At 36.6% G+C, this 24,467-nt stretch overlaps 1 protein-coding gene across 4 annotated transcripts in view; it reads right to left on the bottom strand.

The window, feature by feature from the left end:
* dennd5a (DENN/MADD domain containing 5A) overlaps positions 1-24,467 on the bottom strand; it is a 69,217-nt gene that overhangs the window by 19,849 nt on the left and 24,901 nt on the right. For 2 of the 4 annotated variants that reach the window (XM_073835675.1, XM_073835676.1), the window contains 9 exons: positions 23,430-24,102; positions 17,909-18,096; positions 15,181-15,495; positions 9,564-9,776; positions 8,380-8,614; positions 5,840-5,990; positions 3,455-3,548; positions 2,050-2,154; positions 794-925 (listed from right to left, as the gene is read on the bottom strand). In XM_073835675.1, the coding sequence (XP_073691776.1) occupies positions 794-925; positions 2,050-2,154; positions 3,455-3,548; positions 5,840-5,990; positions 8,380-8,614; positions 9,564-9,776; positions 15,181-15,495; positions 17,909-18,096; positions 23,430-24,102 (2,106 nt within the window). The remainder of the gene's footprint in view (positions 1-793; positions 926-2,049; positions 2,155-3,454; positions 3,549-5,839; positions 5,991-8,379; positions 8,615-9,563; positions 9,777-15,180; positions 15,496-17,908; positions 18,097-23,429; positions 24,103-24,467) is intronic. The other 2 variants (XM_073835677.1, XM_073835678.1) reach the window with 1 other exon arrangement.

Genomic DNA, 24,467 nt, shown 5'->3' with positions numbered 1-24,467 from the left:
GTCATTAATCGATCTATGTACTATAACATGTAAAACGGGAACATGAAAGGAATATTCTAAAAGCAACTCATGTAAACACATCTTAATCATATTATTGTCTTATTCAGAATAAGGTCATTAATTAGATTACTGGTGTCCATGTAAACGTAGTCATTGTTGTGGTCTTGCTTCCGTAATCTTTTCCTTTTAGCACACAAGCATCATTACTGTCACCTGCAGGACAAACTGTGTATTGCACCCGAAAATGCTCGGGTGTGGTAAAAAATTCCAGAAACGATTCCAGATTTAAGCTCTGCCACCCCCCCTCCCCCCAGAACCGCCACTGAGCACAAGTAATTACCATTTTGAGGGGCCAATATGCACAATGTAAACAATGAGTGACGAATATGCATGTGCATCTACTATGGCAGATCACGTTGACGCGTCACATGCCGGTTGTTGTGAACACGCTCAGGACAGTAAAAGGTTGCAGTGGATCAGAGGTGAATAATGGTATAAATGCTGTTTAGTTTTTGGCACAGACCAATCGTTTCGTGTCTTAAGACCTCAATGTATTGTCAATGGTTTTGTCTATGTATGTTTTTTACTCTTAAAGATTTGATCCCCATTGACTGCCATTATATGACTGACAGACTGCAACGGTTTGAGTTAAAACTCTTTGTTTGTGTCCTACTCAAGAAACAAAGCCACCTACACCTTGGATGCCCTGGGGGTAAGCAGATAAACGTCAAATTTTCATTTTTTAGTGAACTATCCATTTAATTCAAATCTACAGGAGGATCAAAACACTTACCTTATTTCTGCATTCCTTTAACAGTCCCTCTACAAACTTCCAGTTGGTCTGTGCAATGACTGAAGGAGACAGATTGGAGAGTTTGGGCTGGCGGAGAGTGGTGCCTAGGTTTCTGGCCTCCTGGATGTATTTCTGCATTGACAAAACCACAAAGTTACATGAAGCCCAACAAAACACTTTCATGTAGCTTGTGGCTTTTAAACTACTTCAGATTTAGAGTTTTAGCTAAATACCGCCAAAGTCCGCTGGTGGCTTACAATATACAGAACTCCTACAATACTAACAAATTCTAAGCATTTAAATTCTCAACTTGTTATTGAGTTAAATAAATAAATCACAAAATAAATCACAAATTTAAGACCTAACACATGAAGAAATGTCCAGGTCATATTTAATCTCCAAATCAAATCAAATCCCCTCCAAAAAAGGATTAATAAATCAAATAAAAAAAATAAAATAATAAAAAATAACAATTAATACAATTTTAAATAAATAAATAATGTGCACACACTAAAAATGGGTAAAAAAACTATTTTAAGATTAAGACCATTAAGATTTTTTTGAATTGTATCATTTTTGTCATCGCAATTGAAGGAATACTTTTTCCAAACTCACTTTTTTCCGTAAAATTATAATAAAAGAGGACTGGCACTATTAAAAGGGATGCAAAAGAACAACAAAATGATCCTAAAATAATATATATAAATGGTTTATGGGACTATATCTCATGTAGACATTTATAATATTTTTTAAGATACAGATACAAAAAGCATCTGGGTATTGTTCAAAATTTCTCGCTCAAAATTTGCAAAACGGTAATGAGAATGCTGTATTTCACGCTACTGACAACAAGGGGAAAGAGGTTTAAATGCATTTAAATTGTAAAAAATAAATAATAATAAATAATGTTAATACAATTTTTTTTTAACTGACTTAATAATAGTGTTCATTGTCTACGCAAATGATTATTTCTCATTTCTTTTGTTTGATTTAAAGGCAACATAAGACCTAGACCCAGTTTTTCCTGCAGTAAATATAAATGACTTTCACATCTTGACTGAATTGTATTCACAGAGAACACAAGAGAAAAGATATCACATTGAATTTGACAAAAGTGTCAAAAGCAGGAAGCTACAGACACTGATGGGGATGAGGGCTTAAGCTTTCAAGACAGGAAGGGCAGTGGGGAATGTCAAAGTGGGCACAGATTGAGATTCAAGGCCTCAGCGTGTCCTGATTTCTCATCTAGCACATACCACATCCACCTTGACGGACTTTAGACAGGGCCTGAAGGACTGCGAGAACCAGTAGTAGTCCAGAGCCAGCAGAAGCTGAAGCTCAGAAAACAGACACTCCACATGCTGAGAGTGTGTGTGTTTGTGTGTGTGTGTTTGTGAGAGAGAGGAAGACACAAGAGAGACAGACAAGTGTGAAAAAAGAGGGGTGAAGAAAAGAGATCCAGGAAGAGAAAGTTAACAAACAAAAACAAAAGAAACACATTAATAATGCTATGAAAGGAGCTATAAAAGAATGACAATAGACAATAAAACAACACAACAAATAAAGAAAAATAAAGAATAGGTGAAAAACATTCAAAAACTAGCAACAGATAAACATGTACACTATCTGTCAAAAATGTGAACACAGATAGTTATTCTTTGCTATTATTATTATTATTAAATATCAATAATAGTAATAATATTAAACAGAAATAACGCAAATGGAATTATGTAGTGACTAAAATATTGTAGTGCATATAATGTTGTACACCAACATTTTAGAACTGAAGGACTTCATATGTATGATGAACACTTGTTGGCTGTTGAGGTCAAAAGTTTACATACACCTTGCAGAATCTGCAAAATGTTAATTATTTTACCACAATAAGAGGGATCATCCAAAATGCATGTTTTTTATTTAGTACTGACCTCTGTATAAGATATTTTACAGATTTTACATATATTCCACAAGAAAAAATAATAGTTGAATTTATAAAAATGACCCCGTTCAAAAGTTTACATACTCTTGATTCTTAATACTGTGTTGTTACCCGAATAATCCACAGCTGGGTTTTTTTTTTTTTTTTTTTTTTTTTTGTGACAGTTGTTCATGAGTCCCTTGTTTGTCCTGAACAGTTAAACTGCCCTCTGTTAAAATCCTACAGGTCCCACTAATTCTTTGGTTTTCGAAAATATTTGTTTATTTGAACCCTTTCCAACAATGACTGTATGATTTTGAGATCCATCTTTTTACACTGAGGACAACTGAGAGACTCATATGCAACTATTACAGAGGGTTTAAATGCTCACTGATGCTTTAGAAGGAAAAACTATGCATTTTGTGTAGCTATCACTAAACAAAAAAACAGCTGTGGATCATTCAGGTAACAACACAGGATTAAGAATTACTTTTGAACGGGGTCATTTTTATAAATTCAACTATTATTTTCTCTTGTAGATTATATCTAAACATCTGTTATGTGAACTATCTTATTCAGGTCAGTGCTAAATAAACAATAACATGAATTTTGTATGATCCCTCTTACTTTGGAAAAATAATTAACATTTTTAATGATTCTGAAAGGGGGGTTTAAATTTTTGACCTCAACTGTATAAAGAAACAATATATAGACAAAACCTCAATTTTGCATTCTATCCGTACCTCTCTCTGGTCATTGTCCAGATAAAGATGCTCAGCGTGCTGTTTCTGTCTGTCCCTCCTCCGCCATTGTGCTGGTGCACTGCGCTTCGCCCATCTAACAACAACAACACCATTAGATTACAACAAAAATCACAAAAAGACAACTTCTTGGATCAGCATACTTTCTTGCTGGTTTTCAAACAACCTTAAAGGAGAAGTTCACTTCCAGAACAAAAATGTACTGATAATTTACTCACCCCCTTGTCATGCAAGATGTTCATGTCTTTTTCTTATCAGTCGCGAAGAAATCATGTTTTTTGAGGAAAACATTTCAGGATTTCTCTCCATATAGTGGGCTTCTATGGTGCCCCACAGTTTGAACTTCCAAAATGCAGTTTAAACGCAGCTTCAAAGGGCTCTAAATGATCCCAACTGAGGAAGAAGGGTCTTGTCTATCGAAACAATCAGGGTTTTTTTTAATTAAAATTTATATACTTTTTAACTCCAAATGCTTGTCTTGTCTAGCTCTGTCTGAACTCTGTTTTTTCCTGTTCCAGACAGTTATTTAGAAAAACTTCCATCTTATTTTCTCCCTCAACTTCATAATCGCCCTACATCGCTGTTTTACCTTTTTCATTAAAGGGGTCATCAGATGCAAAACTAACTTTTACATGTTGTTTGCACATTAATGTGTGTTGGCAGTTTGTGTACACAACCACCCTACAATGATAAAAATCCACCCAGTGGTATTTGTTTTAATCTTTAAAAGTAATATCCCCTTTTTAAAATCAGGTCATTCTCAGCTTCTTGTTGTTGTGACGAAACACAGTTGATTGACATGAGCGTTTTACCTTAGACTTGCCCTCACCGAGCTGAAACAGTCCGAATTTGATCGCCATTGTGTCGACTCAGGTGCAGAGGAAGACTCTAATTGAGTGATTGAGGTGTTCTGTTGTTGGATGTAATGATGAACATAGCAGTCGTCATTTACTCCTGACATCTGAGCCGCTTAAGAGGAAGAGGACCATGTTACTTTCGTTTTTAAAAGGAAAGCGTCGATCCCGATCTACATATGCATCTATGTTCGTGTGAATCATTTGTGATGCAGCTTGACCCACAGCAGAAGTGAGTATAAGGGTTTTTTATGTTTATCTTTGCAAATGGCCTTTCTTAATAATGTGCTTGTTGGCAAGTTTCGCCGATAAACACAGCTAAATGCGGCTGAAGTAAACATTACAACTCGTAATCCCTCAGCAGAGATGGGCGGGGCGAGCAGAGCTCATTTGCATTTAAAGGGCCCATGATAAAAACCGATAAATTGAGCTGATATTTTGCAGAGCTGATTTTGACAAGGTAAAAGGCTGTTTTTTTACACTACTATTGAGAATTTTTAACCAAAGTATATTAGAGACTTTTCATTAAGACCCTAAAGAATCATATGAACTTGTGGAAAATGGGCATCCGATGACCCCTTTAAGGTTTTTTGATCTTCTTTGCATGTTCACTTTTAAACACTGGGTCGGTACTTCTGCAGCGATGTAGGATGATTTTGAAATGATTTTTTAAGTTGAGGGAGAAAACGAGATGGGAGTTTTTCGACATACCCTAACTATCTTGAACCAGAAAAAAAACAGAGTTCAGGCAGAGCTAGACAAGACAAGCATTTGAGGTTTTAATATATATATAAATTGTAATTTAAAAAAAGAAAAAAAGATGATTGTTTCGATAAATAAGACCCCTTCTTCCTCAGCTGGGATTGTTTACAACCGCATTTGGGATAGTTTGGAGCCGCATTTAAACTGCATTTTGAAAGTTCAAAATCAGGGCACCATATAAGTCCACTATATGGAGAAAAATCCTGAAATGTTTTCCTCAAAAAACATAAATTCCTTATGTTCTGGAAGTGAACTTTTCCTTTAATATGATCTAAAGCTGGTGCAATATAGCTAAACCAATATTTTTAAGCCTTCTGTAGATATTTGATATATGTCTGCTCTGAAATAGGTTTTGATGAACCATTTTGAGTTGCTACCAACAAATCAGTTGCATATTCAAAATATTTACAGAAATAAGTAAAATCTAGTTGGAAAAATTAGTTTGTTACTAAATGAATAACAGGAAACTTATTTATATATACCAATAAATTAAATAAGGGTTTTGAATCAATTCACAGAAATGGGAAGTTCAAAAGCACTGACTCACAGGACTGAATCCATCCAGCCCTATTATCAAACAGTCATATTTTAGGAAAGCCATTCCAGGACCAACAAATGATGTTGATCCAGGAACATGTCCAATTTAATCACATCGTGCCAGGATCAACAGCCCTGAGAGCCTTTGTGCACCAGTTACTTAATTGATTAATGTCTCAACACATTTAGGAAAAGCCATGCGATTTATTCTCACTTGTTGCTGGTGGGTCCAGTGGAGAGAACGTCAGACTGTAAGCGAGGGAAAAAGCCCGGCTCGTAGCGACCCTGACCGATCTTCATGTCCAGCAGGTGGGGATGCAGAGCCGTGTGGTCGATCTTACACAGCCTCATCTCAATGGCCTTTTCTAAAGTGAAAAGGGAGGAACACATCACACACATATTACAGATGAATCACAAAAACCCTATATGCTGTCATCAAAGAAATAATGTCCCCATCACTGAGACAAAAAACCACATGGTGGGAGGAGTGTGAGTAAGTAATGTGGTACAATGAAAGAGACAGTTAAGCCACTGATGTGAACCCACACGCCATGCTCAAAATATCTCTTACACAACACAAAATCTATCAGCCATTAAAGATTCTACAGCAAGATTTTTTTTAAAACAATTCAATTAAATTAAACTAAATTCAATATTAAATTAAATTATGCACCAAGCTATTGTACTTAGATTCAGAAGATTATGTCTTAGCAAACACCAATGGAAAAAAATTCTTCAAAACAAATAAAATGCAATAAAGTAACTTTCTATTGAGTTCTGTGATGATAAATGAGAGCCTTTAAAAGGGTTTCCCTGCACAGACAACTTTTAATCAATCATTATTCACGTTAATAATAAATAACATTTCCATTTGGCTCTCTGTGCTTGAACTGTCCTATTTCATCAGCAGAGCTAATGGAAGACATCTGAATGTAACGCACACGATTCAAGAATCCTATCCATAATGCATTGCGGGAAGAGGAATTCAGCATGAGCGTTGCATGGATTGAGCCATCTATGTATTGCTAGGCTGAACCGTATAGATTTTTTTACTAATGAGGCGCCATGAGGAACACAGATCATCTTCCCGGTAACATTTTAAAAGCAAGGTGTCTGGGTCCATATTTATCAGTAGCCAAGTGCAACATGCAACCGATTGGCTTTGGCGGGTAAACGAAGTTGAGTTTTCAGTTGCTATAAACATGCAATGGTAAAAAGCTTGGTTATTAATTTGGGGGAGCAGCACTATAAATATTATTAAAATATTATATTTTCTGAACATATATCATTTACAGTTGAGGTCAAAAGTTTACATCCCTCTTTCAGAATCTGCAAAATGCTAATTATGTTACCAAAATAAGAGGGATCATACAAAATGCATAAACGATTTTTACATATAGTCCACAAAAGAAAATAATAGTTGAATTTTAAAAATGACCACTTTCAAAAGTTTACATCCCCTTGATTCTTAATATTGTGTTGTTACCTGAATGATCCACAGCTGTGTTTTTTTGTTTAGTGATAGTTGTTCATGAGTCCCTTGTTTAACAGTTAAACTGCCTGCCTGCCAGTGTGAAAAGATGGATCTCAAAATCATACAGTCATTGTTGGAAAGGGTTCAAATACACAAAAATGCTGAAAAACCAAAGAATTTGTTGAACCAGAAGGATTTTTTCAGTTTAACTGTTCAGGACAAACAAGGGTCTTATGAACAACGACCACTAAACAAAAAACACAGTTGCGGATCATTCGGGTAACAACACAGAATTAAGAATCAAGGGGATGTAAACTTTAGAACAGGATCATTTTTATAAATTCAACTATTATTTTCTTTTGTGGACTATATGTAAACATCTTTTATGTGAAATATCTTATTCAGGTCAGTACTAAATAAACAATACCATGCATTTTTGTATGATTCCTCTTATTTTGGTAAAATAATTAACATTTTGCAGATTCGGAAAGGGAGGTGTAAACTTTTGACCTCAACTGTAAAAAATCTAATTAAAATTTTATTTAATTTAAAGCTGACAGATCTAAAAAGATATTTTGAAGAATGCTGGTAACCAAACAGTTGCTGGTAGCCACTGACTTCCATAGTATTTTTTTCACCCACTATGGAAGTCAATAGCTGTGTTTCCATTACAGATTTGCGCAAAATTTTGGCGATATTTTATAAATGTTGATTAAAAAGTATTGCGAAATGCTGGCGTTTCCCTTAACCGATGTTATGCGGCTAAAACGTAATTTTTTCCTCTCGCAATAAGTCATGGTAACCAATTTTTGTGAGATTGTGGCTATATTTAATCGAATGTGACCTGTAAATAGGAAAAAACATTTCCATTGCTGTTTTGCTAAATATTCCTTTTTCAAATTGCCTGAAAAACCACCTCATGCGAGCGTAAAAACTTTTTTGCGATATATGGGAGTTTTTGCGCAATTGACGCGTTTCCATTAGGCGTATTTTCAATTCGCGATTTCATTTTGCGCAATTTAAGGGGTAATGGAAACGCAGCTAATGGCTACCTGCAACTGTTTACCCAAATTTTAACTGAAAAGTCACATTCTTCAAAAAAATATTTTGTGTTGAACAGTTCTGTGTACTACGCCTATAACATTTTATATGAAGTAATCCAAAATAATTCAATGACAATTACAAATATTTATGGCTGTGAAATTGCAGGTTTATTGTTTGTAAGTATCTCAAATGATTCCATTTCTAAAATAGATTAGTCACTAGTTAAGCTCTCTCACCTGCTTCATCAATATTGGTGCATTTCTGGTACATGGAGGTCCGCAGGGTGGGTGTCCTGACATTTAACATGCGGATCTTGTCAACACGGGAATCAAACACTCTCAGCGTGTGCTCTTTGTCCTCGTCATCGTGGCACAGGATCTTGCTGTCAATGAAAGAGGCAAACATCTGCGTCTCCAGAAAGCGGGAGAGGAACGGCAGGTAAGGTTCAGGCTGATCCGACAGGAAGGAGGCCTGCAGTGGGCAAAATTCATGAATGGCAAACACCATAAAGCTGCTGTAGGCTACAAAGAGTATTAGCATCCCAAAACTGCTTACTTACTCACTCAGTTTTGTTTTTTCTGCAGCGCTGTACTTTCTGATTTAACTTTTCTGGGTACACTACCAGTCAAAAGTTTTTGAACATTAAGATTTTTAATGTTTTTTTTAAAGAAGTCTCTTGTGCTCACCAAGCCTGCAAATATTTTTACTATTTAAAATAACTGTTTTCTATTGGAATATATTTAAAAATGTAATTTATTCCTGTGATTTCAAAGCTGAATCTTTAGCATCATTACTCCAGTCACATTATCCTTCAGAAATCATTCTAATATTCTGATTTGCTGCTCAAAAACATGTTAAAAACAGCTGAGTAGATTTTTTTTCAGGTGTCTTTGATGAATAGAAAGTTCAGAAAAACAGTATTTATCTGAAAGAGAAATCTTTTTTAACATTATATGTGTCTTTATCATCACTTTTGATCAATTTAAAGCATCCTTGCTAAATTAAAAAGTATTAATTTCTATGATTTCTTTTCCAAAAATGGACTGTAATGATAACTTTGATCACATGAATAAATCATATTTTAAACAATAATCAAATAAAACAATTTACTAAATTTTTTTTATTGTTTTTGCTGTACTTTGGATTAAATAAATGCAGGCTTGGTGAGCAGAAGAGACTTAAAAAAAAAAAAAAACATTACAAATCTTACTGTTCAAAAACTTTTGACTGGTAGTGTACATTTTATTAATTGAAAATAATGTGAATCAATGTAATTCATAAAACTTCTTGGTTAGAGCTGGATGTAACCTAATATGTCATCAAACTGCTCAGAACTGGTTGACCAACTCGAACTGGCAATAAACCAACATGACCAAGTTTTTCTAGCAGGCGAAGTCATAAATGGATAGTGAAGCTTTACCTTGTCAAAGTTCTGCATCTGGTCTCGGTTGCTAAACCAGGACTCCTTGTCTTGGCTGGGCTGAATGACAAACACCTCATAGTCAGAGAACATCTGCGTGAAGCGGTTGGCGAAAACCTCTCGCACTCGAATGTTCAACTGATGCATTTTAAACTCCTCTTCATCACACTGCACTTTTGAATCCTTAGTGCTTGTATCCTCCTTCACGTCCAGCTGTCAAACACAACAACAGAAGAATACACTTACGCACAGTGGCACAAGAACCAGAGGGACTGCTGGTTGTGATGGCAAGACAAGGCAAAAGCATAGCTTATGAATATTAAAGGATTAGTTCACTTCCAGAACAAAACTTTACAGATAATTTACTCACCCCCTTGTCATCCAAGATGTTCATGTCTTTTTTTTCCTTAAATCGTAAAGAAATTATGTTTTTTGAGGAAAAACACTTCAGTAATTTTTTCCATATAGTGGACTTCCATGGTGCCCCGATGCATAAATGCGGTTCAAACAGAGCTTCAAAGGGCTCTAAACGATCCCAGTTGAGAAAGAAGAGTCTTATCTAGTGTAATGATTATTCCCCCCCCCAAAATTACAATTTATATATATTTTTAACCTCAAATGCTCGTCTTGTCTGGTTCAAGACAGTTAGGGTTTGTAAAAAAACTCCCATCTCATTTTCTCCTCCAACTTCAAATCTTCCTTCCATCACTGCAGAAGTACCAACCCAGTGTTTACAAAGTGAACATGCAAAGAATGTCAAACGCCCTTTACAAAAACAGTAAAACAGCAATGTAAGACGATTTTGAAGTTGAATAACTGTCTTGAACCGGAGTACACAGGATGAATGCGCATCACAGAGCTAGACAAGACTAGCATTTGTGGTTTTAAAGTGTATAAATTGTTTCGTAACCAATCGTTTCGCTAGATAAGACCCTTCTTCCTCGCTTGGGATCATTTAGAGCCATTTAAAGAGGCATTTAAACTGCATTTTGGAAGTTCAAACTTGGGGGCACCATAGAAGTCCACTATATGGGGAAAATTCCTGAAATGTTTTCTTCAAAAAACATAATTTCTTTACGACTGAAGAAAAAAAGACATGAGCATCTTGGATGACAAGGGGGTGAGTAAATTATGTTTTTCCACACAAAATTACTTTTCTGACATTTTCCAGGAAAACTTTTTACGTTTTAATAACAGATCTTTAAGTACTTTAAGTCGCAACAGCTCTTTTCTTGAGTAAAAATAAATACTAAAATGCAGAGCAGGACTTGGTTCTGTCCGTCGATTGTTGATTAGATAAGGGCAGATTTCAATAAAAAAAACTTAACTGTAAGAAAAGGGTGAGGTTTAAGCAGACTAAATAGCTGGAGAAGCCCAGCGTACGTCACCTGAGGATTCTGACATTTTAATGTCAACTTTAAGAGTTAAAAGTAGGAGTTAAAAGAGAGAATGGGAAAATGTGGCAGCAAATATCAGCACACAGCTTTCAGAGCTGATCTGAGTTATCTATTCTCCATGGTAACACCCTGAATGGAGAGCAGGGAGTGCTGAGAACGGAAGTCTACAAATCTGCTTTGATTTATGAAGCAAATGAGGCTCATTCCCATGAGAATATAACCATACAGAGCAAGTGGCAATACACAGAGAGCAAGAAAAGCAAACAAGTGCCTGACAGCTCACTCTAAATATGGAAATCATTGAATATCATGTCAGTATGATGGAATTTAACTAGTACAGCTTTAAGCCTGTGGAAAACTCTCTCTAGGAGCTATATTAAGAGGAAGGGGTCAATCCCTGGTCTTTAGACAGAGTGTGTCCTTAAGCTGCTTAATGTCATCGAGAGAGACCTCAAGCTTTCTGAGAATCAGAACAGAGCGTGCTCAGTCTTAACAGCCATTTGTTCATCTTTTCATTGCCCACACAATAATTATAATTATTGCCCACACTGAAAAGATCTGTTTTCCACAAAGCAGCTGTCATCAGTGCTCAAGTCATTGTTCAGTTCAAAAAGAAAATGACTGAATTCACAGCAAATCCCCGGAAAAACTTGAACTTAAAAACACAGTGAGAAATGTCTTTTTCTGAGAGGATGTACAGCATCAGGAGATGAACTGTGAAACAAATGTTGAATATTCTGGTGGAAATACAATTTGTATCACATTTTCCCATATTTATTAAATCTATCAACTAGGGATGTAACAATATCAAAATCTCATGATAGCTTAGTCCAGCGGTTCTCAATTCCAGTCCTCGCGCCCCCCCCCCGCTCTGCATATTTTGCATGTCTCGCTTAGTTAACACACCTGATTCAGATAACGAGCTCATTAGAAGTGAGGTCCGTGCAGGATGTGTTCCGATTGACATTGCCTGCACAGTGTTCATTGCTCCCTGCTCCCTAAGCGGGGGAAATCTGTTTACTATACTTCGAAACATTCATTCACATATTTACGCTACGCCACCGCATGTAGCGTCTTCACACACAGATGAAACTTACTAGAGAAGTGTGACATAAATGCATCTGTAAATAAATGCATTTTAAATGTACGTCTCGCACGCTTTAATGACCTTCAAATGGAAAACATACGCTCGCTTCGAACTAATGAATAATGGCGGAATATCCCGTGATGTCCACTTCGAAGGGCAGTAACGTTGGAATAGAACAAACGTCGGAAGCGATACATGAAACACGCAAAATGTGCAGAGCGGGGGGGCGCGAGGACTGGAATTGAGAACCGCTGGCTTAGTCTATCTCTATTATGTTTTTTGCCGAACACAAAAGAAGATATTTTGAAGAATGTGGATAACAGTAGCTGGTCCCCACTTTGATAGTGGGAAAAACAAATCAAATACTATGGAAGTAACTGTTTGGTTACCCACATTATTCAAAATAAGTTTTATGTTTTAAGTTCACATGTAAAAAAAAAAAAAAAAAAAAACTCGAGAGTGAGTAAATGATGACTGATATGTCATTTTTGTATAATGATACACTAATAAAATACCCTGGAAATCCAGAGGTCTCGCGAGAGCACAATTTGAATTGTCTCTGCAAGACACTCTGGCATCGAGCAATGATGCACGTTACTGCAATACGTAAGCAATTGTGGGAACCAATCAAATCGGTGTATCTGATGTAGGCGGGCCAGAGGCGAGCTAAGCTGATGACGACAGCACTGCGACGTCTGAATAAACTTTGAAAGATCGCTGTCGCTACAGATGAACAACAAGTTGTTTGAAACGGCTTTGGCCGCTACAATGAACGAGTTAGACTTGGCTTTCCATATAAAAGAGGAACAGAAAACCGAAAACTCGAATCGTTCCTCTGCAAGAAGGACGTTTTTGCTGTTTTGCCGACTGGATACGGCAAGAGTTTAATCTATCAGTTCACGAGTTCACGCTTACATATAATTAGCCGGAGAACAGTAGTGCATGTTTGGCGTGCTGTCCGGTGAAGGGCTCCGAGCTCGGGAGTGGACCGAACCCAGAGTATGTTACCCCCCAATAGGAGTAGCGAGAACTCGGAGTGATGAGATGGAGTAGTGGAGGTTTACTGATAAACCATCGAGTGAATTGAGGTGAGTCAGCTGTATTTAAACCTATGGCGCTGATTGACTTGTGATGTTTACGCTAAGCATCTGACGCGCTTCTCCCGAACTTTGTTAATGAAACATCATTTAGCTCTGCTGGTAGCTAAGCGTGTATTGTTGTGATTGGTCGTGGCGTTATCCAATTGCGTGCAGTTAGAGTTTCAAATGCATGCTTGGTGCCGCCCCTCGAGTTAGGCAGTTTTCATTGCTCGATCCCAGACCCATAATCTTAATAGATTAGGGTCTGGATTTTTCCAGGCTACTAATAAAACAAAACAAAGGAAAATCACTCACTGCTCTTGACTGATGATATCACAGAGTTACACGACTTGGCACAAGCTGATTGGTTCATGTTGCATAAGCAACCAATGAGCTTGCAGCTTGCAGCTATTTAAATGGCCGGTAGCATTCACTTGGGCATTTCGCAGCACGCTTTCAGAGTTCCTCTGAAACTCTCCACCTTCCCCAGCTCCACCTGTATAGACGGGTTATTTTATGCTATTTGTGCAGCAGCAGTATGTCTTAAATACTCACAGCACCGAATCGCCATATGCTTTTGCAGTAGCAAGTTCTGTACTTGCTTGCAGCAGCAATAATCTACAACTACAGCAATAACCAACAGCAGCAGCAATTCAGCAGCAGCGTAGCAGATCTATTCTGCCAAGACCAAATACATTAACATTACTTAATAATTAACATTGTCATATCCATTACTATGCTAAACTTTTCCGAGAGTTGTAATGACAGAACTATTTTTTTAAAATATATTAATATTTTTTATTTTTTCACTCATAAAAATAAATAAATAACTTGTTGCTAAGTTTGTTAATAAAAGTATTTAAAGAAACACACTCAAGGTAAGAATGTGCCCCAAAAAATATTAAAATAGTAAAAATATAAAAATAGTACACTAGAATTTTGTGATTGCTTTTTCAGACTTATTGTTTATAACTCTTTGGGCTAGTTAGGTAATAATGAATTAATGTATTCAGATGCAGACACTACCAGTAGGGAACAATGGGGTTGCTGGCATAACTTACAATAATACATTAATGTCAAACTTTAATTACATGAATGCATTCGTTTAATACTTTATTAATACCTAATTTTATGATCGTATTGGTATACTGCCTTCTTACATACTTCCCTTTTGCATGCAAATTCCATACTTTTAGTGTGTAGTATGTGAATGATTGGTGGATTTTATATTCACAGAGAGCTTTTTTGTAAAAGCACTTAGTGCTTGAGGTCTGAAATAGTGTAAATTATTAGGGATGCACTGAAATTAAATTTCTTGGCCGAAGCAGAACAAAATTACACACTGGGCCGAAGGCCGATTCCCGAACAAGGCTTTTTGTGTATTTTGCCAATTTTTTTTCACCATTGCATAAATTAAATAGCCAATAGTTTCATTTTACAGTTTTGTCTTGGTTTTCAAAGAAAAAAATCAATTACAAAAAAAAAATTTAAATTATGTATTACTTATTATTAATTTGTGCACTCCTCTATTTGATGGCGTCACGTATAATTTATTCTGCCTTTTCGCTTATTCGTTTTTGTTATTTTTGGGCAAATAATTTTGGTTGCCAAACATTCGATGCATCCCTATAAATTATAATTTTGAAATCTGTTTTTTCTTTTTTTTCTGGGGTGGATAAACGTCTGGTTTTGCTTCAATTATGCGGTTGCAACAAGAAACAGTGCAGTAAACAGTGCTTTACAAATTATGTCACGTCCCTTTCAAGTCTTTGTTATGTTATTCAAATGTGGATACCAATCAGTATAATAATCAAACATTGTAAATGTTTATTCACTTGCCTACTAGCTATAAACATATTTTTCATAAACTCGCACAAACAAAGAGACAAATTGAAACTGGCATCTGTGGCTTGTAGTTGATTATCACAGAAAAAAATGTGTATATATTACAGAACATTCCTTTAAAAGACCATAACAAACTTTCCGAGACTCAACACTGTTTTAGTCATTCTGTGTGTGTTAAGCATACTTTGTGTCCTCATTCCCATGCTCACCTTCTCTAGACTGACTCCAGTCCTCTTGACCAACGCTTGCAGACGAGCTATGGTTTGGTTTTCTCTCAGCAAGTACGAGTTGAGCGGTGAGCCGGCCAGGTTGCCGTTGCGCTTGTCAGAGGCCATGTCACCCGAGCGGAAGCCCCTGAGCTTGCTCTGGCCCTCAATGCATTGTGGGTTTGCCTCTGAAGATATGCCGAATGCCAAAAGAACCTCTGAGATCTCCTGGATGAACTCCAGCTTGTTGGGGAACTGAGGCAGGTCCTCAGGAAGCTCGATAAAGTGGTTGTCAATATCGACAAAACAAAGGTTGGCCTGAAAGGGTACAAGAGTCGTTTCATTACAAACATTGATCTATGCAATGTAGAAAATTCTGAAAAAGATTATGAAGAGTATAAAGATTAGAAATTATAAAGATTTTCTTTATAAAAAAAACAGTGAACGTTTGACTATTTTATACATTAACAAACAGGTACAATTAGGAATATACACCAACAAAAAAGTACTAAACAGTACTATTGCACTACCATGGTATTTTTTATGTACACTACCAGTCAAAAGTTTTTGAACAGCAAGATTTTAAATGTTTTTTTCAAGTCTCTTCTGCTCACCAAGCCTGCATCTATTTGATCCAAAGTACAGCAAAAACAGGAAAAGTTTGAAATATTTTACTATTTAAAATAACTATTTTTTATTTGAATATATTTTAAAATGTAATTTATTTCTGTGATCAAAGCTAAATTTTCAGCATCATTACATGATCCTTCAGAAACCATTCTAATATTTTGATTTGCTGTTCAAGAAACGTTTTTATTATTATTATCAATAGCTGAGTACATTTTTAGGATTATTTGATGAATAGAAAGATCCAAAGATCAGCATTTATCTGAAATAAAAAGCTTGTGTAACATTATACACTATACCATGCAAACACTTGGAGTCGGTATATTTTTTTTTGGGGGGGGGGGAATATAGAAATTACTACTTTTATATATAAAGAATGCTTTAAATTGATAATAAAGTGATGATAAAGACATTTATAATGTTACAAAAGATTTCTATTTCAGATAAATTCTGTTCCCCTGAACTTCCTATTCACCAAGGAAACCTGAAAAAATTCTACTCTGTTTTACATAATGATTATAAATGTTTTTTAAAGGGAAATCAGAATATTAGAATGATTTGTGAAGGATCATGTGACTGGAGTAATGATGCTAAAAATCTAAAAAGCTTTGAAATCACAGGTATAAATACATTTTTTAATATATATTTAAATAGAAAACAGGAAAATGTTTTAAAATTGTACTGTTTTTGCCGTACTTTGGATCAAATAAATGCAGGCTTGGTGAACAGAGGAAACTTCTTAAAAAACATTACAAATCTTACTGTTCAAAAACTTTTGACTGGTAGTGTACCTATGATATATAACATGGTACTAAATGATTAACATATTGACATACTATGATTATACATGGTTCTCAAGTAGTTTATCATTGGACAATGATGCTGATACAGTACATTTCTTAAGGAGAGAGCTACATCAGAGAGCTTTTTTCCCTGCAGGTTGGTGCCACAGATTTCATCCATAAGCACCAAAACAAGTAAAGTGCCAGTGTAGCCGACCAATGTTTAATGAAAGATTTACTTGAAAAGGAACTCCACATGAAAAGCAGACTTTTTACTGCTTCTTGTCAGGTAAGATCAAAGAAAGATGAGATACCTCATCAGTGAGCAAGGTCACAGAGATTATTTTCCTACAAAAGGTTTTACCAATATTGATTTAGTCACATCTCAGAAGGGAGATGAAAAAGACGAGAAGGGTTTTAAAAGGAGATATTATTATTCTGGTCACATTCATATTTCTACGGTATAACAGCTACATATGGTATACATATATTTCAACTAACATATGTGACCCTGGACTACATAACCAGTCTTAAGTAGCACGGGTATATTAGTAGCAATAGCCAAAAATACATTGTATGGTCAATATTATCGTATGGGTCAATATTTTTTCTTTTATGCCAAAATCAATAGGATATTAAGTAAAGATCATGTTCCTTAAAAATAATATGTAAATTTCCTACCATAAATATCTCAAAACATTTTTTTTTATAATATGCATTCCTAAGAATTTCATTTGGACAACTTTAAAGGTGATTTTCTCTATATTTAGATTTTTTTTGTACCCTCAGATATAAGAATAGTTATATCTCGGTCACATTTTTGTCCTGTCCTAACAAACTACACATAAATGAAAAGCTTATTTATTCAGCTTTCAGATTATGTATAAATCTCAATAAAAAAAAAAAATACATTATGACTATGATTTTAACCAAAGTTGTTACAGACATTTCTTGAAGACTTCAAACAATCATACCAACCTCTGGAAAATGTGCATCCAATGTCCCCTTAAAAAAACTTAAATAAACATTTCTGTAAATCTCCTTTCATTGGGTGGAATTAGCATTTCAGCTTATTTACCACAACATCTTACAACAGGAAGATGCTGACGCATGAGCTAATGAGATTTAAGCAGATTGGAGATTTAAGTATTTTCTTTAACTGAGATGCGTGTAAGGCCAAATAGACCATTATGATCACCACCTACAAGGCATCAGCACAAATTCCTTGGAAAACCACATGACATCATCCCTGAACATGAATTCATCCTAACTGAATTGCAGGATGAGTCTGTTCTCTGGGAGTGAGTGAGTGTGTCACGCACCTCTTGGGGAAGTTCCAGCTTGGTGCGGTCATCCTGCCCGTTGGAGTGCAGACCCATGAGGTAGGGCACAGGAGCGTCCAGGAAGTGGAGCAGTGAAGCGGGCAGGATGGGCACATACACATGCTGCCATTGGAAGGGGAACATTAAGGCTGTGATGCTCTCAGCTACCGTCATCAGCCGCTGGTAATCTGGAAAAAGGACAGAGTGACATTCAGACACGTCAGTCCCAGAGCAGGGTAACAGTACACAGAGGTAATTTACAGAGTGATGTAGATTATCCATCACACTACGCAGAATAATTACACCTAAAACCATAACAGGAACAGAATTTTACATAGAGATGAAAGCAAAAGTTGTGGTGATTCATTGCAGATAAAATTACAACCTATTAGTGTTACACTGCGGATAATCTATATAAATCTATCGTTGAGGTCAAAAGTTTACATACACCTTGCAAATGTTAATTATTTTTCCAAAATAAGAGGGATCATACAAAATGCATGTTATTTTTATATTCAGTACTGACCTGAATGAGATATTTCACATACAAGACTTTAACATATAGTCCACAAGAGAAAATAATAGTTGAATTTACAAAAAACAGTCACTGATGCTTCAGAAAAAGACACAATGCATTAAGAGCCGGGGGTGAAAACTTTTTTTTAAATTTGAAGGCCTGGGTAAATTTGACTTATTCTGTAACACCTGAGGAGGAAGTACTAAATTAAAAAAAAAAAAAAAAAAATATATATATATATATATATATATATATATATATATATATATTTAGGCAAAATAAAAATAAAAATGTACACATATTCATTCTGATCAAAAGTTTTCACCCCCTGGAACTTAATGCTTCATATTTCCTTCGGAAGCATTAGTGAGCCTTTGAACCTTCTGTAATCGTTGCATATGAGTCCCTCAGTTGTCCTCAGTGTGAAAAGATGGATCTCAAAATCATACAGTCGCTGTTGGAAAGGATTCAAATACATAACAATGCTGAAAAACCAAAGAATTTGTGGGACCTGAAGGATTTTTCTGAAGAACAGACAGTTTAACTGTTCAGGACAAACAAGGGACTCATCTATCTATCCATCTATCTAAAAGTCAATAAGAACCTGAAATTGTTTGGTTACAACGTATCTGCTTTGAAGTTCCACAGAAGAAAGAAAGTCATACAGAGTGAGTGAATGATGACTGAATTTTCATTTATGGATAAAAATGCTTTTCATGAGGACATAACAGTCTTTACTCCATTATTCGATTTTCAGAATTGTTATTTTTTGTGGCTGTGTGAGAATTTCTTGACATTCACTCATTCAGATCTTGTAGAAATGCTTCAACTAAGTGCTTTTTAAGTGATTGGAACACAATTGCAGTCTCAAGTGGCCATTTAAAACTAAAAATATCACAATATAGAGGATAATTATTCTATATTATTCTGAAACGCTCAAAACCCAGACAAAATGGGCTTTTTTTTCTTATGGTCTCCACCCTGCAGTCCCATAGGGTGTCACGACTGTCAGAAAGACAGGAATACTAAACCAGCCTCTAAGCACAATGAGTAACAACAGCAGGCCTATTCACACACACACACACACACACACACACACACACACACACACACACTCTTCACATCCCACACGCTGACAAAAACTGATGTACAATTTACCGGGAAAAAAGCTTCAGAAAACACTTTCACTCAGAAATTGCTAGTAAATGTCACATAATTACAAAAAAAGGCTTTGAATAAAATTTTAATTAATGAATTAATGATTTGTTGAATATTTAAATGAAACAAAGATTACTTGAGTACGTTTTCCAAGAAAAGAAAGAAAGAAGTTCACTTCCAGAATAAAAATGTACAGATCAATTACTCACCCCCTTGTCATGCAAGATGTTCATGTCTTTTTTCCTTCAGTCGTAAAGAAATTGTGTTTTTTGAGGAAAACATTTCAGGAATGTTCTCCATAGAGTGGACCTCTATGGTACCTGCGAGTTTGAACTTCCAAAATGCAGTTTAAATGTATTAAAACTGTAATACACAGAGTTCAAGAATTTGAGGTTAAAAAGTATATAAACTGTCAATTTACTGCCAGATAAGACCCTTCTTCCTCGGCTAGGAGCCTTTTGAAGCTGCATTTAAACTGCAATATGGACAAAAAATCCAAATGTGTTTGCCTCAAAAAGCAATATTTTAACAGTATTTCTTTACGTTTGAAGAAAGAAAGACATGAACATCTTGGATGACAAGGGGGTGAGTAAATTATCTGTAAATTTCTGTTCTGGCAGTGAACTTCTCCTTTTAGTCTTTGAAAATGTCACATTTAACATGTGCAACTACTTACTTGTAATTATTTTTGACATTAACCTGCAATCTCAGAGTGTTTTATAGCTTTTATTCCAAGTAAATCCTACCCCATTTTTAGTCACAGATTTATCGTAATAAAAATGAGCTAGTCAGAGGGACCGTAACAAACCTGCATTATTAATTTGCATATTAATACGGTTTAATTTAAGGTTAACCTAATTGAACCTAAAAAAATGGTTTTAAACAATTAACCACTATTTAATATGAGTTAATATTATGATTTATATAATTACAATAATATATCAATTCAAGTAATAATGTTTAATTTGACTGTCCTGCAATTGAGGCAGAAGTCTATATAGGGAAATGACCATGAAACTGGCGAACATCCATTGATCTAACCGCAGATGTCCGTCTCAAGGATTCACGTATCTGGGAAAGGGCCAGGGTATTTATATATGCTACAAACGCGCCTGTTATTTATAGAGCGGCGTAGGCTATCTTGTTTTTTAGAGCTTACACCCCTGCTGGGTGTGTGGGCCGCTCAATCTAATGACATCAAGTCCTTTTCATTCTGGACTCTCACTGTCCACAAACATTACGCTACGAGAATGAGCCTTCTGGATACAGAAAAGGGATGATGTAATTTCCAGCCAATCATATTTATGCTGCATCACCACCATCCTCCGTATCCGGAGGACGGTTGCTAAGCAACAGCACAGCAATGCATCCACCCAGCCCCCTGTCGCTTTGTAGTTACCTCCTGTAATTCGCTCTTCCTTGTTGGTGTAATTGATCCAATCAGCACATCTGCCACTGAATCGCAAAACAATCTTCCCATGCTGCTTTAAACGCAATCTAAAATGGCCCACTGAGGATTTCCAGTAGGAAACACTCTCAATTTTATTGCGTTTTAAATGTGAATCGAACAAAGTACATGTAAGTGACATTTTCATAAATAATGACATATTGTGAGACATATTGCAAAACTATACGAATAACTTCAAGCATTTGGCAATGAAAAACACTACCTTTTTAATTAACTTCTAAACCTATCTGCTTAAATACTCAGAAACTGTTGAGTTTTTAATTTGCAAACTACCAGGTGTTTCTGAGAAAAGGGTAGGCTGTGAGTTTGACAAGAACGAGAGAGAACAAAGCGCTAAGATGAGCTCACGCGGACACTGAGATGGAGAGAGAGTGTGAAAAGAGAGAAAGAGCATGTCGCAGTACACTGCAATATAACCGCCTGTTTGTTCTCTTGTCTAAAACCAGCCTGTACTGAGCTGAACAAGACAAAAATCAAGACAATAGGCTAAAATCAATGTTTGCGTGGCAATCATTCAGATATCTGTTGGATTAGGTTAAGGCCATCAGATTTAAATTGGCTTTAATTTGAATTAAAACTGGTGTAAGTTGGCAGCAAAGAGTAACACTAATTTATGTCCAAAAGCGTTTACTAAATTAAAGTCAATGCGTTTACTCACTTTGGACTTTTAAGAACAGTGATTTATGACTTTGAGCAAATTACAGCTTGCTTGTTAACAATTTACAGTTTTTGTACTATATATCCTATTAAAACAGCAAGCTAGTATGGGATAAAAGGAAGGGCTCATCCTTTTTAATAAAACAGCTAATAGCTTTTAGTTTACATTACAGCCATAGACCAGGTTTGTTGTTCTGCTTGTAAGTATGCAGGGGGTCAAGGCTTGGTTGGTTAGCATTAACGATCAGCAAATATTTATAGATGCCACTACATACAAACTGAGTTTTTCTCCAATGACAATCATTCAGAAGTATTCATGTATTCCAGGTGGGGTTGCAAAGGGATGATAAAATTGCTGAAACGTTCTAACATTTTCAGAAAGTTTCCCTAAAAAATCCTGGAAAATTTCCCAAATTTTGAAAAGCTTCCTAAATTTACCAAAAATGTTCCGCTCCTCTGCGACCCTAATTCAATCTGTATGTATTCCATTGCTATTTGACAACAACACCATACTCCAACTACTATAAAACACAAAACACACTCGCTGACTTAAAGTGATAGTTCACCCAAAAAATTCTGTCATTAATTACTTACCCTTGTGTTGTTCCTGTAGAAACCCATAAGACCTTCGTTCATCTTCGAAAACACAAATTAGAATATATTTGATGAAATCCGATAGCTTTCTGACCCTGCATAGACGGCAACATGACTACCACGTTCAAGGCCCAGAAAGGTATAGGACATTGTTAAAATAGTCCATGTGACATCAGTGGTTCTACTGTAATGTTACGAATCTAAGTTCAAAATCCTCCTACATCGCTGTTTTATTGTTTCTTTTGTAAAGGGCGTTTGATCTTTGCATGTTCACTTTGTAAACACTTTGTAACCCTAACTGTTTTCAACTGGAATACACATAGTTCACGCAGAGCTAGACTAGACAAGCATTTATGGTTAAAAGGTATATAAATAGTAGAAAATAACCAATCGCTTCGCTAGATAAGACCCTTCTTCCTTGGCTGGGATAGAGCTCTTTGAAGCTGCATTTAAACTGCATTTTGAAAATTCAAACTTGGGGGCACCATAGAAGTCCACTATATAGACAGAAATCCTGAAATGTTTTCCTCAAAAAACATAACTTTACGACTGAAGAAAGAAAGACATGAACATCTTGGATGACAAGGGGTCTTGAACATGGTAGTTGCACTGCTTTCTATGCAGGGTCAGAAACCTCTTGGATTTTATTGAAAACATCTTAATTTCTGTTCCAAAGATGAGCAAAGGTCTCACGAGTTTGGAACACCATAAAGGTGAGTAATTAATGTCTGGTACACTTTACACTTCTGGCCAAGAATTACCTATTTAAACAAGAAGAGGCCATCTGAGTGCCATGAACAGCCTCCAACATTAGGTAACTGCCATTTACATGTGTGCTACTAAGCATATAAACCCAAAACTCTGATGCACATTAAAAGGTCTGACGCCACAAATCTTTGTAACTTTCTCAAACCCAATATCTCCTCATGAGAACTGACTGGAGGAGTCTGGCAACACAGATTTCCTGCAGACACTTTCCCTCCTAGAAATTGCATAAAACCAGACAATCAGATTAGATGTTGGCGTTTTGAGAAACCCCTTGCCATTTTTGTGTGCAATCTGTCTGAAGCTAAAATTAATCATGAGCAGGAACTAGATCTACACAAGTATGAGTGATATTTACTCACGTTGCGAATAGAGTAGGATCTGAATCTCCAATAGCGCACATGTGAAGAGCTGTAGGACGTTCTCCACGCCTAGAAGCTCAAACACCTCCTGCAGGGGGAAGTCAAAGAGGGGCAGCTCAGCAGTGCTGGGTCTCTGACACACCACTGGCCCGTACACGCCTGAGAACTTCAAGGAACGCCCGGACGGTGGTAGCGGGACCTCGTAGAGAAAATTGTAGACGTAGCTCTCCAGTGGCAGGGGTGGGGGCTGAGGCGAGGTGACGGCCTGGTGCAGCTGTTCGAGAACCCTTCTGCAGGCGTTGGCGAAGGCCATGGGTGTGATCAGGCAGATGCATTTGGACACATAGAGTGTGTCTCGGCTGATGTCGTAGGAGTTGAAACGCTGCAGCCGAGACAAAGAGGGAGCAGCGTGCAGTTGTTGAGCGGTGGGACGGGCGTCTTCTGAACTGCGAGGTGTGGGTGGCGTGTGCAAGATGTCATACTGTTCTGCATTGTGCATGTGGTACAGCGTCTGCATGGCGCTGCAGATCTGTTTGCTGGTCACCTCCTCAAAGAAGGTGAGGGCAAAGCCGTAGGTTCGGGAGCCGTCCTCTCTCGTGATAATGAAAGAGTGGAACTGGGGCTCGCGGGTGTCCGCCTGGGTGCGGAAGGACAAGCCCTTTGGCATACAGAGCTGTGGGGGAAACGACAAGAAAGGTCTGAGGCTCTACAAATATTGAAAATACAGTTTTTTACCTTGAATGAGGTTCCCTTAATTTAACCCATATCATATCTCATTGTATAGACCATTATAGCAGTTGTTACAACCACATTCCTGGAAGCGCCCCAACACCACACAATCAGTAGAGACTCCAAGCCCTCAACTGGGTGTGTCAGACAAAAATCTTGCAAGACATGCAACAATTTGCACTGTTGGGGATATTTCACCCAAAAATGAAAATTACCCAATGACTCAACCTCTAGCTATCCTATGTGTATGACTTTCTTTTTTCAGACGAATACAATCGGTGTTACGATCGGAAAATGTCCTGGCTCTTC

This window comes from Garra rufa, chromosome 3 (assembly GCF_049309525.1).
Source record: "Garra rufa chromosome 3, GarRuf1.0, whole genome shotgun sequence".
NCBI lineage: Eukaryota > Metazoa > Chordata > Actinopteri > Cypriniformes > Cyprinidae > Garra > Garra rufa.
The sequence above is the reverse complement of the archived record's forward strand: the minus strand, read 5'-3'. Positions and strand labels throughout refer to the sequence as shown.